Here is an 18,582-nt window from a genome sequence, read left to right on the forward strand (position 1 = left end):
CCAGAAACGCCGTCGGCTTCGCTGGGCCTGAGCTCATCAAAGATGGACTGATACAAAGTGGAAAAGTGTTCTGGTCTGACGAGTCCACATTTCAAATTGTTCTTGGAAACTGTGGACGTCGTGTCCTCCGGACCAAAGAGGAAAAGAACCATCCGGATTGTTATAGGCGCAAAGTTGAAAAGCCAGCATCTGTGATGGTATGGGGGTGTATTAGTGCCCAAGACATGGGTAACTTACACATCTGTGAAGGCGCCATTAATGCTGAAAGGTACATACAGGTTTTGGAGCAACATATGTTGCCATCCAAGCAACGTTACCATGGACGCCCCTGCTTATTTCAGCAAGACAATGCCAAGCCACGTGTTACATCAACGTGGCTTCATAGTAAAAGAGTGCGGGTACTAGACTGGCCTACCTGTAGTGCAGATCTGTCTCCCATTGAAAATGTGTGGCGCATTATGAAGCCTAAAATACCACAACGGAGACCCCCGGACTGTTGAACAACTTAAGCTGTACATCAAGCAAGAATGGGAAAGAATTCCACCTGAGAAGCTTAAATAATGTGTCTCCTCAGTTCCCAAACGTTTACTGAGTGTTGTTAAAAGGAAAGGCCATGTAACACAGTGGTGAACATGCCCTTTCCCAACTACTTTGGCACGTGTTGCAGCCATGAAATTCTAAGTTAATTATTATTTGCAAAAAAAAAAAAAAGTTTATGAGTTTGAACATCAACTATCTTGTCTTTGTAGTGCATTCAATTGAATATGGGTTAAAAAGGATTTGCAAATCATTGTATTCCGTTTATATTTACATCTAACACAATTTTCCAACTCATATGGAAACGGGGTTTGTAATTCACTTCAAACTGAAAACATGTTTTATATTCTAGTTTCTTCAAAATAGCCACCCTTTGCTCTGATTACTGCTTTGCACACTCTTGGCATTCTCTCGATGAGCTTCAAGAGGTAGTCACCTGTAAGGGTTTTCATTCCCCAGGTGTCATAGTTTTGATGCCTTCAGTGACAATCTACGATGTAAATAGTCATGAAAATAAAAAAAAGGCATTGAAATGAGAAGGAGCGTCCAAACGTTTAGCTTGTACTGTAAATCACAATATATCATTTGGTATGTAAATTCCAATAGAATAATTCCAAAACGGGTTACAAAGCTCCTCATATTGCTTTTCATCATTTCCTCAAAACTATTATTAATCTATTTGCTAATGTACTGTTCTAGGTGGATACTTACTGTTGCAACATGTTTATATCTACACTTGTTAAAATATAGTAAGCATTTTTTCTTCTGTTGTTTTGGATACTTTAGGGGATACTACAGAGTTGGTATTGATCCAATACTAAGTAGTTAGAAGGGGAGTATTGGTCATTATTGTTGAAATTTTCAAAATCAATTTTTAGTATAATTATAATCGGACAAAACACATGATGGTGGTGTATTCATCAAATATTTAAAATATATCTGATTTAAATCCTTTTTGGCCAACTGTGTCCAGGGACCTATTTCCTGAGAACAAAACCGAAATAAGATTTTTTTTTAATAATAAATAATGATGATATACTTTGCATCGATCCACCCACTTTTGTTTAAATTCAAGAGCCCGAGCCTGCGGTTACCAGTTAGCATATCCTCCTACGCTGTGTGGTGCAGCATGTTTAGCTATTTTCCGTCCTCCAGTGATAATGCTACTTGAAATGAACATAGTTTATTCGTCGCCGCCATGGAGGCGAGGATTGCTGACTTAGAAGTGGCTTTGCACCGTGGAGGGACATTAGCCGCTGGCAAGGGCTGTAACGATAGCAAAATCTTACGGTACAATATTGTCACGGTATTATTGTGGGATTGTCCCCCCAAAAAATAGGACTTTGTAAAAACGCCATTGTGTGTAAATTGAAGAGGCAGGAATGTTTAGGACAAGGGCGTCAAACTCATTTTCATCGTGGGCCACGTCGCAGATACCAAAGCCCTTGGAGGGCCGCTTCATGATAATATTACACAGTTTCTATTTGTTTATTATTATTATCGTTGTTTACCAACAAACTAATGGAAAACCTGCTTTGGAGTCAAAAGTCAAAGTGACAACTTAATATCAGCTAGTGTAGAATATTCATAAGAAAAAGGGTTTGAATTTGAATTAGAGATGTCCGATAATGGCTTTTTTGCTGATATTCCGATATTGTCCAACTCTTAATTACCGATTCCGATATCAACCGATACCGATATATACAGTTGTGGAATTAACCTAATTGCCTAATTTTGTTGTGATGCCCCGCTGGATGCATTAAACAATGTAACAAGGTTTTCCAAAATAAATCATCTCACGTTATGGAAAAAAATGCCAACATGGCACTGCCATATTTATTATTGAAGTCACAAAGTGCAGTATTTTTTTTAACATGCCTCAAAACAGCAGCTTGGAATTTGGGACATGCTCTCCCTGAGAGAGCATGAGGAGGTTGAGGTGGGCGTGGTTGGGGGGGTGGGGTTGAGGTGTGTGTGTGTGTGTGGGGGTGGGGGGGGTGGTGGGTGTATATTGTTGCGTCCCGGAAGAGTTAGTGCTGCAAGGGGTTCTGGGTATTTGTTCGGTTGTGTTTATGTTGTGTTACGGTGCGGATGTTCTCCCAAAATGTGTTTGTCATTCTTGTTTGGTGTGGGTTCACAGTGTGGCACATATTTGTAACAGTGTTAAAGTTGTTCATACGGCCACCGTCAGTGTGACCTGTATGGCTGTTGATCAAGAATGCCTTGCATTCACTTGTGTGTGTGTGAAAAGCTGGAGATATTATGTGATTGGGCTGGCACGCAAAGGCAGTGCCTTTAAGGTTTATTGGCGCTCTGACTTCGCCCTACGTCCGTGTACACAGCGACGTTTTAAAAAGTCATCATTTTTACTTTCTGAAACCGATAGCGATAATTTTGAAACCGATACCGATAATTTCCGATATTACATTTTAAAGCGTTTATCGGCCGATAATATCGGCAGTCCGATATTATCGGACATCATTAGTTTGAATGACACAAAGGCAAGAAATACAGTAGGAACGAGATTGAGAAGGCACAATTTGGTTTACTTGACACATGAAACGTGACAAATTGTGGGAGGGCACTATCCACTTTAGCCGCCATTCCAACTTTGACCACAGCGTCAGTTCCTATGTACTTTCCCTCATTTTCAGCAGACTGCATTACAAAATGGTTAACCCCTCCTCTTCCTCTCATGCGAGATCCACCCAGGAAAGGGGCCGTATAAATCCCTTTCCTACTGTCGCTTGTTGCATCCAATAATATTGAGTTAAGAGCTGCATTTGCATTCCTCCATGCTTTTTTCTGTCAACATTTAGATACATTAATCAATAAAGACGAAATACAATTGTTGCACACTGTTTCCAGGCAATCGCGGGCCAAAAAAGAATAATGGGGCGGGCCAGATGTGGCCCCCGGGCCTTGAGTTTGACACCTGTGGTTTAGGATAAACAGCCTTACTGTAAATACTAAAATGCTTTAATCATATTTATTACTACAAACATGTACTTTTAAGTACGGACACATCCACTGTTTAAAGCAAATATAAAACACAAACTTACAGTTGAGTGTCTTTAAAGTGACATTCAGTGTAACAATCGTAAAACAATAATGTTCGAATTTTACTTTCTGAGAAGCAGTATCCTCTGCAGTGTTTTTTTATTGTTTTATATCAGTTTGGAAAACGCTATTTTTCTGAAAAGTTAACTGAGAATTTAACTATTAACTGTCACGGCTGGTTACACCAGGCTCCGCCTTATGTGAGATGTAGTTTATTTTCAGGGTCGGCCAATGCAAAAGCGCCAGAAAAAAACTACACCAAGTTTTTTTTTTGACACTGTCACGGCATTATTTTAAAACCGCATATTTACAATACCATTACATCCCTAACTCATATTATTAAAAACTTTACATAAATTTACATAATTTATGTCATACATATTGCATGAAAGAAGTTATTTGTAGCTGACTAATTGGATTCTAGACACGACACACAGACAACGTGCCAATCAAAAGGGGCGAGCTGCCGACACCAAGCCAGGCTGCCAGGAACAACAAAGCGGAAGCGAGGTGCCAATCAAGCGTTCAACTCCGCCATGCAGGGGAGACAGACGGGATCAGACGTAGCAACACAGTGTTTGTGTTCTCAAACGAGGCAGCAGGCGCCTGAAAACACCCACAACGGTGTGAACTCTGCACGGTCCCGAGGAGGACAACGTGCAGAGTTTATCAAACGCATTTCTTCGGAGAATTGGATCAGGTGAGAGACTTAAAGGAAAAGTCTAGCAAGATTCCCAGGATTGAGCACCCTCGCAGTGATGTGCTGACACAACCGCAACCTAAACTCGTCTTGTCATTTATTTGTTCGATTGTAATTCAAATTAGCTTGACGTTTTTGAAAGCCCTTCCCCATAATGCATTGAAACTACCTAAAGGAGGCCCATTTTTGGGGCAAAAAGTAATAAAAAAAATTGAACAGTTGGACAATCAAAAGTTCAGAGGGGGTGAAATTAATTTTATAGGACATTTTACCTTATTTCTGACATTTCACCCAGAAGTAAAATTTTATGATATTGGAGTCTGCTGTTATTTTTTTCACAAAAAGTTGCTGTTGTGTGCCACATACCTGCCAACACCTCTGTCCTTTGGAAGAGGCTTTCAGTGCGGACCTCGATGGGCTCCTGGGCCGAGCCGGGTGCACTAGTTGTACTGGTCATCTGGTTCCTCTGCATGTCCTCTGTAACAGGCACTGGAGCCTGGATTGGAAAAGAGGGAATGAGGGTTGATATATTATACTACTTTGTTGACAAAATAACTAAGGATGTGCCAATAAACAATAAAATACAGTAGCGTAGTAGGCCCAATAATTCATTAAAAGCAAGGCAGAGGTTTCATTTAACAAGTGTATTTAATATTGTTGGCCACTGTAACATTACACACAGTTTGAACAGTAACACTGTGTTTTAAAACACTACTTGATGGCTGCTGGTTAGCGCCTTGCATGGCAGCTCCCGCCATCAGTGTGTGAATGTGTGTGTGAATGGGTGAATGTGGAAATACTGTCAAAGCGCTTTGAGTACCTTGAAGGTAGAAAAGCGCTATACAAGTATAACCCATTTATCATTTATTTATTTACTTAAATCAGGTGATTATTTGGCGTACCACTAGATGGAGCCCGTACCGCAGTTTGAAAATATCTGCATTATGGAACTGAAAATGTAAACACAATAACCCATTTTTATAAAGCTACATATATAGTTATATATATGAGTGTGTGTGGGTGTGTGTGTGTGTGTGTGTGTACACACACATATATATATATATATATATATATATATATATATATATATATATATATATATATATATATATACATATACATACATACATACAGGTAAAAGCCAGTAAATTAGAATATTTTGAAAAACTTGATTTATTTCAGTAATTGCATTCAAAAGGTGTAACTTGTACATTATATTTATTCATTGCACACAGACTGATGTATTCAAATGTTTATTTCATTTAATTTTGATGATTTGAAGTGGCAACAAATGAAAATCCAAAATTCCGTGTGTCACAAAATTAGAATATTACTTAAGGCTAATACAAAAAAGGGATTTTTAGAAATGTTGGCCAACTGAAAAGTATGAAAATGAAAAATATGAGCATGTACAATACTCAATACTTGGTTGGAGCTCCTTTTACCTCAATTACTGCGTTAATGCGGCGTGGCATGGAGTCGATGAGTTTCTGGCACTGCTCAGGTGTTATGAGAGCCCAGGTTGCTCTGATAGTGGCCTTCAACTCTTCTGCGTTTTTGGGTCTGGCATTCTGCATCTTCCTTTTCACAATACCCCACAGATTTTCTATGGGGCTAAGGTCAGGGGAGTTGGCGGGCCAATTTAAAACAGAAATACCATGGTCCGTAAACCAGGCACGGGTAGATTTTGCGCTGTGTGCAGGCGCCAAGTCCTGTTGGAACTTGAAATCTCCATCTCCATAGAGCAGGTCAGCAGCAGGAAGCATGAAGTGCTCTAAAACTTGCTGGTAGACGGCTGCGTTGACCCTGGATCTCAGGAAACAGAGTGGACCGACACCAGCAGATGACATGGCACCCCAAACCATCACTGATGGTGGAAACTTTACACTAGACTTCAGGCAACGTGGATCCTGTGCCTCTCCTGTCTTCCTCCAGACTCTGGGACCTCGATTTCCAAAGGAAATGCAAAATTTGCATGGTTGGGTGATGGTTTGGGGTGCCATGTCATCTGCTGGTGTCGGTCCACTCTGCTGACCTGCTCTATGGAGATGGAGATTTCAAGTTCCAACAGGACTTGGCGCCTGCACACAGCGCAAAATCTACCCGTGCCTGGTTTACGGACCATGGTATTTCTGTTCTAAATTGGCCCGCCAACTCCCCTGACCTTAGCTCCATAGAAAATATGTGGGGTATTGTGAAAAGGAAGATGCAGAATGCCAGACCCAAAAACGCAGAAGAGTTGAAGGCCACTATCAGAGCAACCTGGGCTCTCATAACACCTGAGCAGTGCCAGAAACTCATCGACTCCATGCCACGCCGCATTAACGCAGTAATTGAGGCAAAAGGAGCTCCAACCAAGTATTGAGTATTGTACATGCTCATATTTTTCATTTTCATACTTTTCAGTTGGCCTACATTTCTAAAAATCCCTTTTTTGTATTAGCCTTAAGTAATATTCTAATTTTGTGACACACGGAATTTTGGATTTTCATTTGTTGCCACTTCAAATCATCAAAATTAAATGAAATAAACATTTGAATGCATCAGTCTGTGTGCAATGAATAAATATAATGTACAAGTTACACCTTTTGAATGCAATTACTGAAATAAATCAAGTTTTTCAAAATATTCTAATTTACTGGCTTTTACCTGTATATATTAGGGGTGTAACGGTACACAAAAATTTCGGTTCGGTACGTACCTCGGTTTAGAGGTCACGGTTCGGTTCATTTTCGGTACAGTAAGAAAACAACAAAATATATATTTTTTGGTTATTTATTTACCAAATTTGCAAAATCTTCCACCAAAAATTTTTTTCTTAGTGTAATATTTGATGTGAAGTAATCGGAACCTTAGATAGGTCAATAATTCATAATAACATTGATTTTGATTCAATATTATGTTTTGAGCAATGACAGTTTGAAAGAAAAAAAACAGCTTTGTTTTATTAGTCAACATTGCAACTTTTTCTAAATTACATTTCACCTTTAAGCTTTTTTATTTCACTTCTGTTATGTTTTTGTTTATTTTAATAGTATTTTTAGAATGTGCCGTGGGCCTTTAAAACATTAGCTGTGGGCCGCAAATGGCCTCCGGGGCACACTTTTGACACCCGTGCTATAGATAATAAAAAATTAAATCTGATAAATCTGTCGATAAAAAGCAGAGCCTGGCGACGCATGCGCGTTTATCATAACTCTCTCGCTCCCTCTATCTCTGCCCCTCCCTCACGAATGCTGCTGCGCGCACAATTTGTTTTGTTTTTAACCCCTTCTTATCCCTGAACGTACATTGAAAATACACGCAACCCTAACTCAAAATGCCGGACATTTGAGGCATTTAAGAAACTCCGCCCTGACAGCTACGGAAAAGAGGACATGTCCGGTGAAAAGAGGACGTTTGGTCAGTCTATTGTAGCCCGTTAGCTGCTAGCATGCCGTGTGTTGTGCTTCTGTGTGCATTGTTTACACAACGTGCAGTACGCTACTTAATATGTCCGTGCGGAAACTCGTTCGGTACACCTCCGAACCGAACCGGAACCCCCGTACCGAAACGGTTCAATACAAATACACGTACCGTTACACCCCTAATATATATATATATATATACATATATATATATATATATATATATATATATATATATATATATATATATATATATATATATATATATATATATATATTATATATATACTGTATATATATATACACAATCATATATATATATATATATATATATCCATCCCATCCATTTTCTACCGCTTATTCCCTTTGGGGTCGCGGGGGGCGCTGGTGCCTATCTCAGCTACAATCGGGCGGAAGGCGGGGTACACCCTGGACAAGTCGCCAACTCATTGCAGGGCCAACACAGATAGACAGACAACATTCACACTCACATTCACACACAAGGGCCAATTTAGTGTTGCCAATCAACCTATCCCCAGGTGCATGTTTTTGGAGGTGGGAGGAAGCCGGGTACCCGGAGGGAACCCACGCAGTCACGGGGAGAACATGCAAACTCCACACAGAAAGATCCCGAGCCCGGGATTGAACCCAAGACTACTCAGGACCTTCGTATTGTGAGGCAGATGCACTAACCCCTCTGTCACCGTGCTGCCCTATATATATATATATATATATATATATATATATATATATATATATATATATATATATACATATATATATATATATATATATATAACATATAAAACATAGTACATTGGAAGTGGCTTCGCACTGTGGATGGACAACGCGTTCGCTGCAGCTTCCTCTCATATTTGAGTTAGAGTTCAGGTAAGACTCCTGCATGTGTGTAACAAAGAATATGGAAATGTAATTGTGTCTCCTTGAGGGTGTATCCCTTTCGAAGGAATCTTTAATCTTTAATGTAAACACTGCGACACAGATGCCGTAAAGCTCATCAGCCGGTAGCCGGCATATATCGGCCCATGATCCAATCCCATGACCGGGATATTTCTACAAATAACAGAATTGCCTTGAGAGTTTAACATTGCACGTTTATTTAGTTTGGAGGATACATGCTGGGTACTGAGATCTCAAACATTGAATCCAGGAAAGTGGGATGCTTGAACAGATTCGAGCACCTTCCGAAGTAGGCAAGAGGAACGAGTCCAGGTCGGACTTAGGGTTATCCCATGCTTTTGTGTCAGAGACAGCAGGTAGGCCTCAATTTAGTGAAGCCTTGACAACTAATCCCAAACAGATGTAGGATCTACTGTCGTGTATTAAGAGCGTGGCACACGAGCGACATGCAGCACGGTACCAGGTTACAGGATGTGCCAGAGATTGGTTATCAGGCACAACTTCCAAAAGCACTATTGACCCAAGCTAACATGTCCCCATCAAATCCGCGTACCTTTTCTTTCATTTAAAGCGCTTACCTTCAACTGCGTTGACTGACAACAAATAATTAAATATTAGCTACGTGTGGGTGTGAGTGAACATTGTTGCCATGAGAACTGTGCTGCTTGCCGATGGAGGGAATGATGTTCCGACTTTATTGGTGTTAAACACATGGATTTACTGTTTTTAGCTCATTAACCTCGAACTGCATTTTAGGGCTCACTCAGGTACGCCCAGCATCCATTGCACTCCACCAGGGGTGTCAAAATGCAATCGCACAAGGGGACATTTAAAGCAGACTTCAGATTGCGGGTGAAAATGGGATTACTTGGTTGCTCATTTTAATTGTTAGTGGTTGTCGATCGACTATCTTTTCGTCATCGTTTAAACATAAGAGCAAAAACTACGATATTTCATACGCAGACAAAAACATCAGAATCCGAGAGGTGGGCTAGGGCAATTTCCGGTGGTCTTCCGCTGAATCTGGAAGAAGTCTGAGGATGTGTCTAAGAAGCAGGTATTTCCCAGAATGCCTTGTTCGACTTAGACTTAGACTTAGACTTTCTTTTATTGTCATTCAAATTTGAACTTTACAGTACAGATAAGAACAAAATTGTGTTGCATTAGCTCGTTGTAGTGCAGGATAAAAGAGCAATAAGGTGCAGCTATAAGTAAATAGATTACTGTACAGATAAATACATTGCACTTTTTCATATGGATGTATGTTATATTGTCTTTATATTCCAGCGAGTTAATCCGTTTTTTAGGGGGGGAATTGAGGGAATTATTTTGATGAGTCTGATGGCCTGAGGGAAGAAGCTGTTAGAGAACCTGGATGTTCTGCTACGGAGGCTGCGGAACCTCTTTCTAGAGTCCAGCAGTGAAAACAGTCCTTGGTGGGGGGTGGGAGGAGTCTCTGCCGATTTTCTGAGCCCTGGTCAGGCAGCGGCTTTTTGCGATCTCCTGGATAGGAGGAAGAGGAGTCCTGATAAGCTTTTCCGCCGTCCTCACCACTCTCTGGAGAGACTTCCAGTCTGAGGCTCTGCAGGCTCCAGTCCAGACAGAGATGCAGTTGGTCAGTAGGCTCTCTACAGTGCCTCTGTAGAATGTGGTGAGAATGGGGGGAGGGAGCTGAGCTCTCTTCATCCTATGCAAAAGGTGCATGAGCTGCTGAGCTCTTTTTACAGTGTGTAGGGATCAGGTCATATTGTCAGTTGCACCTCCAGGAACTTGGTGCTGCTTACGATCTCCACTGCTGTGCCGTTGACGAACGTTGTTGACTGTTTTATTATGCATCTTCGATGTGTTTTTTGTTTAAAAGTTAAAGTGGTGTCGTTTTTACATGTACACATTTTTACATGGAAAATTAAATTATTGCTATTTTTGATGGTACGCTGCCACCCTTAGTCAGAATGGTTTGTGCAATGAACCCTATTAATGCCACTGAGGCCACCAGTGTTTTCACGAATACATCAGATGTACAAAACCCAAAACCAGTGAAGTTGGCGAGTTGTGTAAATCGTAAATAAAAACAGAATACAATGATTTGCAAATCCTTTTCAACTTACTTTAAATTGAATAGACTGCAAAGACAAGAAATGTGATGTTTGAACTGAGAAACTTTTTTTGTTGTTGCAAATAATCATTCATTTAGAATTTAATGGCAGCAACACATTGCAAAAAAAGGTGGCACAGGGGCATTTTTACCACTGTGTTACATGGCCTTTTCTTTTAACAACACTCAGTAATCGTTTTGGAACTGAGGAGACAGATTTTTGAAGCTTTTCAGGTGGAACTATTTCCCATTCTTGCTTGATGTACAGCTTAAGTTGTTCAACAGTCCAGGGTCTCCGTTGTCGTATTTTACGCTTCATAATGTGCCACACATTTTCAATGGGAGACAGGTCTGGACTACAGGCAGGCCAGTCTAGTCTTTTATTACGAAGCCACACTGTTGTAACACGTGCAAAATGTGGCTTGGCATTGTCTTGCTGAAATAAGCATGAAAAAGACGTTGCTTGGATGGCAACATATGTTGCTCCAAAACCTGTATGTACCTTTCAGCATAAATGGTGCCTTTACAGATGTATAAGTTACCCATGTCTTGGGCACTAAGATGCTTGCTTTTGAAATGTGCGCTTATAACAATCCGGATGGTTCTTTTCCTCTTTGGTCCAGAGGACACGGCGTCCACAGTTTCCAAAAACAATTTGACATGTGGACTCGTTAGACCACAGAACACTTTTACACTTTGCGTCAGTCCATCTTAGATGAGCTCGGGCCCAGCGAAGCCGGCTGTGTTTCTGGGTGTTGTTGATCATTTGCATAGTAGAGTTTTAACTTGCCCTTACAGATGTAGCGACGAACTACAGTGGTTTTCTGAAGTGCTCCTGAGCCTATGTGGTGATATCCTTTACACAGTGCTGTCGGGTTTTGATGCAGTAGCTCCTGAGGGATCGAAGGTCAAGGGCATTGCCGTTTACGTGCAAGGATTTCTCCACATTCTCTGAACCTTTTGATGATATTACGGAACATAGATGGTGAAATCCCTAAATTCCTTGCAATAGCTCGTTGAAAAATGTTGTTTTTAAATTGTTCGACAATTTGCTCATGCATTTGTTCACAAAGTGGTGACCCTTGCACCGTCCTTGTTTGCGAATGACTGAGCATTTCATGGAAGCTGCTTTTATACCCAATCATGGCACCCACCTGTTCCCAATTAGCCTGTTCACCTGTGGGATGTTCCAAATAAGTGTTTGATGAGCATTCCTCAACTTTTTCAGTCTTTCTTGCCACTTGTGCCAGCTTTTTTGAAACATGCTGCAGGCATCAAATTCCAAATGAGCTAATATTTGCAAAAAAGAACAAAGTTTACCAGTTCCAAAGTTAAATATCTTGTCTTTGCAGTCTATTCAATTGAATATAAGTTGAGAAGGATTTGCAAATCATTGTTTTTATTTAAGATTTAAACAACGTGCCAACTTCACTGGTTTTGTATTTTGTGCAATCAAAGTCAACATTTTCTCAACGGAATTATTGTGCGTATAAGATCAAAAAGGAAGAGGACAAGCATTGTGTAGTTTGTGGGACATTTGCTATGACATTTGCTTCGAAGTGCATGTTGGCAAGCAGTCAGAAATCCAAGTGGTAGATTGTTTAGTGAGCTCTTAAAACATAATATTTTCGCCTGTTTTCTGCTCATTCGTCAACCCATGGCATGTAGTTACACACAGGTATGGAAGTTACATAGGGTTCCAGTCCTAGCATGATTTTTGTTCATGTAAAGATGGAGTTTGTTTACAAATGTTTTGCACTTTTCCTTTGGCCAGGTTATTCTCATTTTGCCACAGTGGTGTTTGCTGAAAGAGTCATGTATACTGTGCTGAAAAGTCTCAAGCTCATTTTAGCTCAGGGGCCACATCATAATTGCCAACTTTGAGACCTTATTTGTTCTGTTGTGTTTATATTGTGTTACGGTGCGGATGTTCTCCCGAAATGTGTTTGTCATTTTTGTTTGGTGTGGGTTCACAGTGTGGTGCACATTTGTAACAGTCTTAAAGTTGTTTATACGGCCACCGTCAGTGTGACATGTATGGCTGTTGAGAAAGTATGCGTTGCATTCACTTGCATGTGTGTGTGTGTGTGCTTGAAATTAACGTTATCATTAAACCAGTTAAAAGATCATACAACGTGTCAGCATTTCTTGACATCTTCGAGTAAAGACCATTGTTAAACCCTGGAAAATCGGGAGGGTTGGCAAGTATGGGCCACATGGAGCAACATCTATTCCCATGGTAAAATCATGGTATGATAATTAAAAAATAAAGACAACGCACATTCTGAAAATGTACAAATGATAATGTTTTTTTACACCTAAATGTTGCGGTTAATAGTATTCTATCTTCAATTTTCGTTATTTCTACTTTCTGAATAAATTATGTGATAATGTTCATCAGTCAAATAAGCGGAATTAAGTCTGGAAGAATTTTAAAATGCTCCCATCGGTGTTAATGTTCAATCTATCAAAAGAGGCAATTAATAATATTATCAAAATCATATTACAGCATGTTATTAATGTAATTTACTCTTTTTCTTCAACTGATGTACTAAAGTCATGTGTTTTTCTGTACATATGTAGCATCATCTACAACAAAACTTGTACATTTGGACTCATTTCATTAATCCTCCATGAAGTTAAAGGGGATACATATTATTTCAGCATAGTTATGTGTGCCCAGAAAATGTGTCCCCAGTCATTAGTACAACATGAAATGGACATATTATCAAAAGCTGATGGAGAATTATCACTCGCCAAACCAATCAAAATGTGTGTGCTTGAGTATGGTAGAGATTGCCTGGTATGAGTAGGGATGATGTTTGATAAGAAATTATCGAGTTTGAGCCTATTATCGAATCCTCTTATCGAACCGATTCCTTATCAAATCTCTTATCGAGTCCAGATAGGTTGTTGTATATGGAAATAACCACACAATATTTGGTTTAACAAAAGCTCACTTTTGTTATATAAGAAAAAAATAAAATCTAGTAAATAAATAAATATTGACTGTTACCCACCTAAAAAAATAAAATAAAAAAAATAAATATTGACTGTTGTTACCCAAAGTATATTAAGTGGGATTTTTCAGAAAAACAAATATATACAGTAACACAAAAACAACCTGTCTCTGTGATCACTATAGGTGTATAAATAATAATATAGTGTTAAATAAAATCAGTCCCTTGGGCACAAAACTGAAAATAATACAGCTCTCCAAAAAGTGCACTTCTGCTGCTATTTGACATAACTGTTTGTTATGATGCTTTGACATTTTTGCACTTTATTTCTTTATTGAACGGAAATTCTATGAAGAGAAAAGTTCTTTGCAAATGTGGTTACAATGCTAAAAAAATGAAAAGTTAAAGCTAAAAAAAGAAATACACTTTATTGAGTTAACATTATTTCTTTATAGGGGGAAAGATGTGATGTTATGAGCTAGGGAATATAACAACTACACTACCCAGCATGCAACGGGAGTGACGAGCATGCGAGGTAGCCCCGAAAAGTGTTGTTTGTTGCATGTCGCCACCCGGCAGCTAAGAATGAGGTTATGAGCACGCTGTGAAAGTAAACGTCAAGAACTCAGCCAACACGCCTCATCTGCATTATTTATAATTAGACAGACAACACATATACAGTGTGATTTTGTTTTGTTTACAAGGAAAGAAAAACAAAAGTTAAAAAAGGGAGATATATGTTGTATATATATGTATGTGCTGCAGTTGCTTTAAGAACGTTGCGACAGCTGCCGTAAAGGAGGTGCGTTGCTAGCCTGGTTGCTATGTTTCCGGTTGGTCGTCAGTGTTAATAACCTGCTCAAATCTCTCAGTAAAGTTATTCATTGGATTATACCTTTTGTTTTGAACTTTATTACACCTTGGAGTGCTTTTTCCGGTCCATTGTTTTTCCTGCTTTCCCTATCTGCGCCTAATGACTGAGCTACGTGACGTCATTTCTTGTGATGTCACACGGAGCATTTCTGGTCGGGACGGGATCGTTCCGAGGGATTCGAATAAAGAACCAACTATTTTTCTTTACTATAGTGGTCTCGATAACGGGTACCGGTTCTCAAAAAGGGATTCGAGTCCGAGGACTCAGTTCTTTTCTTATCGAACAACCAGGAAAACCGGTTTCGAGTATCATCCCTAGGTATGAGTGCACTCTTATTCACACAACAACAGTATGGCTACTGGAAGGTAGAATGCTGTGTTATGAACTTATTTCCCATTTTTATTGTTTTTGTGGTCTCACCTCTGTTCTGGTTGGTTTCTTCGGTGTGCTCTCTCTGGCCTTTTCCCTGACCGTAGCTGTCTCTACTCTGGGTGTGAAATCTTTGGTGGAGTCCTTGGTGGGTTCCGCTGCTTTGGGTGCGATATAAACCATACTGACAGTCACGGTCTCTTCAGCCACCTCCTCAGCCCCACCTGAGGGGAAAGGGCGAGAAAAATGAAGACAATTAGTAAATGGTTTAACCCTTCCTAAACCTTTTGTGAAACACTTCTGCGGTGGTATTTGTCATTGTCGAGCTGAATCTGTTATAGGCTGCCCATTGGACACCACTGTCAGAATGATGTTGGCTGAACTGACGCCCGTAATGAGCAACGCCTTTCTTTTAACTGTGGAGGACCCGAGTAGCTCCTTGAGCAAAGCTGTTACATCCGCAGAACAAGATGTGTGTATAGCAAAATAGGTTACCGGTACCAAAATGTACTTCGATAATTTTCGATACTTTTGTAAATAAAGGGGACCACAAAAAATGGCATTATTGGCTTTATTTTAACAAAAAAATGTACGTTACATTAATCAAATGTTTCTTATTGCAATTTTGTCCTTAAATAAAATAGTGAACATACGAGAAAATGTTTCTTTTATTAGAAAGTAAGCAAACTAAGGCTCCTAATTTGGCTGCTGACATACGCAGTAACATATTGTGTCATTTTCCATTCTATTATTTTGTCAAAAACGGTCTACAAAGGCAGACACACGCACATTTTCAGGACTTATGCAGATCCCAAATACAGATCAGCAGGTACCAGGAGGTAAGAAAAGTTGCTTTTGCATAATATTGCGAAACAAAACGCCGATATGTCTTACCTTATAAACATACCATAATAATACTTGTATGTTGAAGGACAGTACTAAAACATTTTGATAGATTGTTGAGCGCCGTGTCTAATGTTCTATATTTTCGATGGAACATATAACATTTTGGTGTTGTTTACTTGAGTCATATTGCAGTCTACACGTATCTCTTATGTGTGACTGCCGTCTACTGGTCACACTTATCATTTCACCATGTACCAAATAAAATATGAGGTCGGTAAGCACAACCAAACTTATTCTGTACATTAGGCGCACCGATAGTTATAAGGCGCACTATCGAGTTTTGAGAAAATGAAAGGATTTTAAGTGCGCCTTTCAGTCCGAATAATACGGTACTTGTGTTTTTGTCTTATCTACACTGTATCCTGTTCACATTTTACACTGCGACTGTGGAATTTCCCACAATGTGTGATAAATATAATATATCCTGTCCTATTATAGGTAAAACATGTTGAATTTAACCTCATTCTGTCTTCATTCTTAATGTTTTCACAGTGTTTCTGAATTTCTTGAAGTGCCAAGGAGGAATAATAAGTCGGTAGTTGTGGATAATCTATTGATGTGAAACCTTTCTTCTTTTACCTTTTCATTCATTCAATTTAATTTATTCCTTGCAGCGATTCAGCTCTTTTAGGCCGATGACTAAAAAGTAAGTAAGAGCCACTTAAAAAAGTCATGTCACATTGTGTACAACAGTGGCCACCAACCTTTTGAAGCCAAAGATCTCTGCTCTTGGCCTCAAACCAAGGCAAGGTCTAGGTGATATTTACACATGTATTGTTGGTTTCATTTTTATGACAGACCACCTCAAAAAAAACAGAATGGAATTTTACAGTTTTTTACTGAATGAGACACCCAAAATGTACATTCAAATAAAGAAAATGGGATTTACAATATTAACTATGAACAATAAACACTGAATATTAACAACACTCTAACTTTTTCACTTCTCAGACCAGCTCCTCAATAGTTGTGTATCGTTTACAATCAAGCAAAACACAACAAAAATGTATATCCGATAATGGCTTTTTGCCGATATCCGATATTCCGATATTGTCCAACTCTTTAATTACCGATACCGATATTAACCGATACCGATATCAACCGATATATACAGTCGTGGAATTAACACATTATTATGCCTAATTTGGACAACCAGGTATGGTGAAGATAAGGTACTTTTAAAAAATAATTAATAAAATAAGATAAATCAATTAAAAACATTTTCTTGAATACAAAAGAAAGTAAAACAATATAAAAACAGTTACATAGAAATTAGTAATTAATGAAAATGAGTAAAATTAACTGTTAAAGGTTAGTACTATTAGTGGACCAGCAGCACGCACAATCATGTGTGCTTACGGACTGTATCCCTTGCAGACTGTATTGATATATATTGATATATAATGTAGGAACCAGAATATTAATAACAGAAAAAAACAACCCTTTTGTGTGTATGAGTGTGAATGAGTGTAAATGGGGGAGGAAGGTTTTTTGGGTTGGTACACTAATTGTAAGTGTATCTTGTGTTTTTTATGTTGATTTAATAAAAAAATAAAAAAAATAAAAAATAAACGATACCGATAATAAAAAAAAAAAACGATACCAATAATTTCCGATATTAAATTTTAATGCATTTATGGGCCGATAATATCGGCAGGCCGATATTATCGGACATCTCTAGTAATAAACACCTACAATATGATATATTATCATGTATAAATCTGCTTCCGCATCTGTTTCTGACACATGCGTTTTGAGCTGGCGGCTCTGGTGACAAACCCCGCCCACTCTGCTTTGTTCCTCGTCTGAGCTGCTGTGACGTAGATTATCGTAATAACTCGTATAACACCAAAAGCACAGATTTCAATCATTGAAGTACTTTCTAAAGTTCAAGACTTACGGTCATTTAAAAACAGCAATGCACATCATAATGGTGGCGACAGTTTTGATGTTAAAGGTCTAAAAAAATTATGTTGAACGTCCGGCGGGACGGATTTTTCCCAGGTCTGCTCTAAGCCCATTCAGAAATGCAGCTGTCTGTGGTTTCTTACTTTATTTTTTGTATTATTTATTTATTATTATTTCTATTTCTCTTGTTGGGGGGAAAAACATCACATTTGATATATGTTTGACAACAATGTGTCTGAAAAACCATAAACAAATGTTTAAAAAAATAAAAAAATCTGATGTGAGAAAGCATTTATTTTCCTGAAAATTTCAGCGATACACCCTAAAGGTCTCAAAGATCGACAAGTCGATCAGGTTGATGACCCCTGCTGTAAAATATGCATATTTTACCTGGACACTTTTTTTTTTTACTATCAGTTAAAAACATGCTGGACCAAACTTGCATTTATTTACCTTTTTGAAATATATTTAATTACGGGAACGGCGTGGCATGTGGCCGTGCCAGCAACCTGAGGGTTCCTGGTACGATCCCCAACCTTCTACCAACCACGTCACGTCCGTTGTGTCCTTGAGCAAGACACTTCCCCCTTGCTCCTGATAGGTCGTGGTTAGGGCCCTGCACGGCAGCTCCCACCATCAGTGTGTGAATGTGTGTGTGAATGGGTGAATGTGGAAATAGTGTCAAAGCGCTTTGAGTACCTTGAAGGTAGAAAAGCGTTATACTAGTATAACCCATTTACCATTTATAACATCACAAAAGGACACTTTCCAAGTGTGGGGCATAGAGATATCTGATTATGTAGCACACTATTTACATGTTTTTGGTATTATGCAGTTGAAAAACC

General features: G+C 39.1%; 1 protein-coding gene across 1 annotated transcript in view; it reads right to left on the bottom strand.

Moving 5' to 3' along the window:
- sdc2 (syndecan 2) overlaps positions 1–18,582 on the bottom strand; it is a 133,724-nt gene that overhangs the window by 12,654 nt on the left and 102,488 nt on the right. The window contains exons 3-4 of the mRNA XM_061982605.1: positions 14,975–15,147; positions 4,664–4,793 (exon numbers count right to left, since the gene is read on the bottom strand). Coding sequence (XP_061838589.1) covers positions 4,664–4,793; positions 14,975–15,147 — 303 coding nt within the window. The remainder of the gene's footprint in view (positions 1–4,663; positions 4,794–14,974; positions 15,148–18,582) is intronic.

Source organism: Nerophis lumbriciformis, linkage group LG21, assembly GCF_033978685.3.
Source record: "Nerophis lumbriciformis linkage group LG21, RoL_Nlum_v2.1, whole genome shotgun sequence".
NCBI lineage: Eukaryota > Metazoa > Chordata > Actinopteri > Syngnathiformes > Syngnathidae > Nerophis > Nerophis lumbriciformis.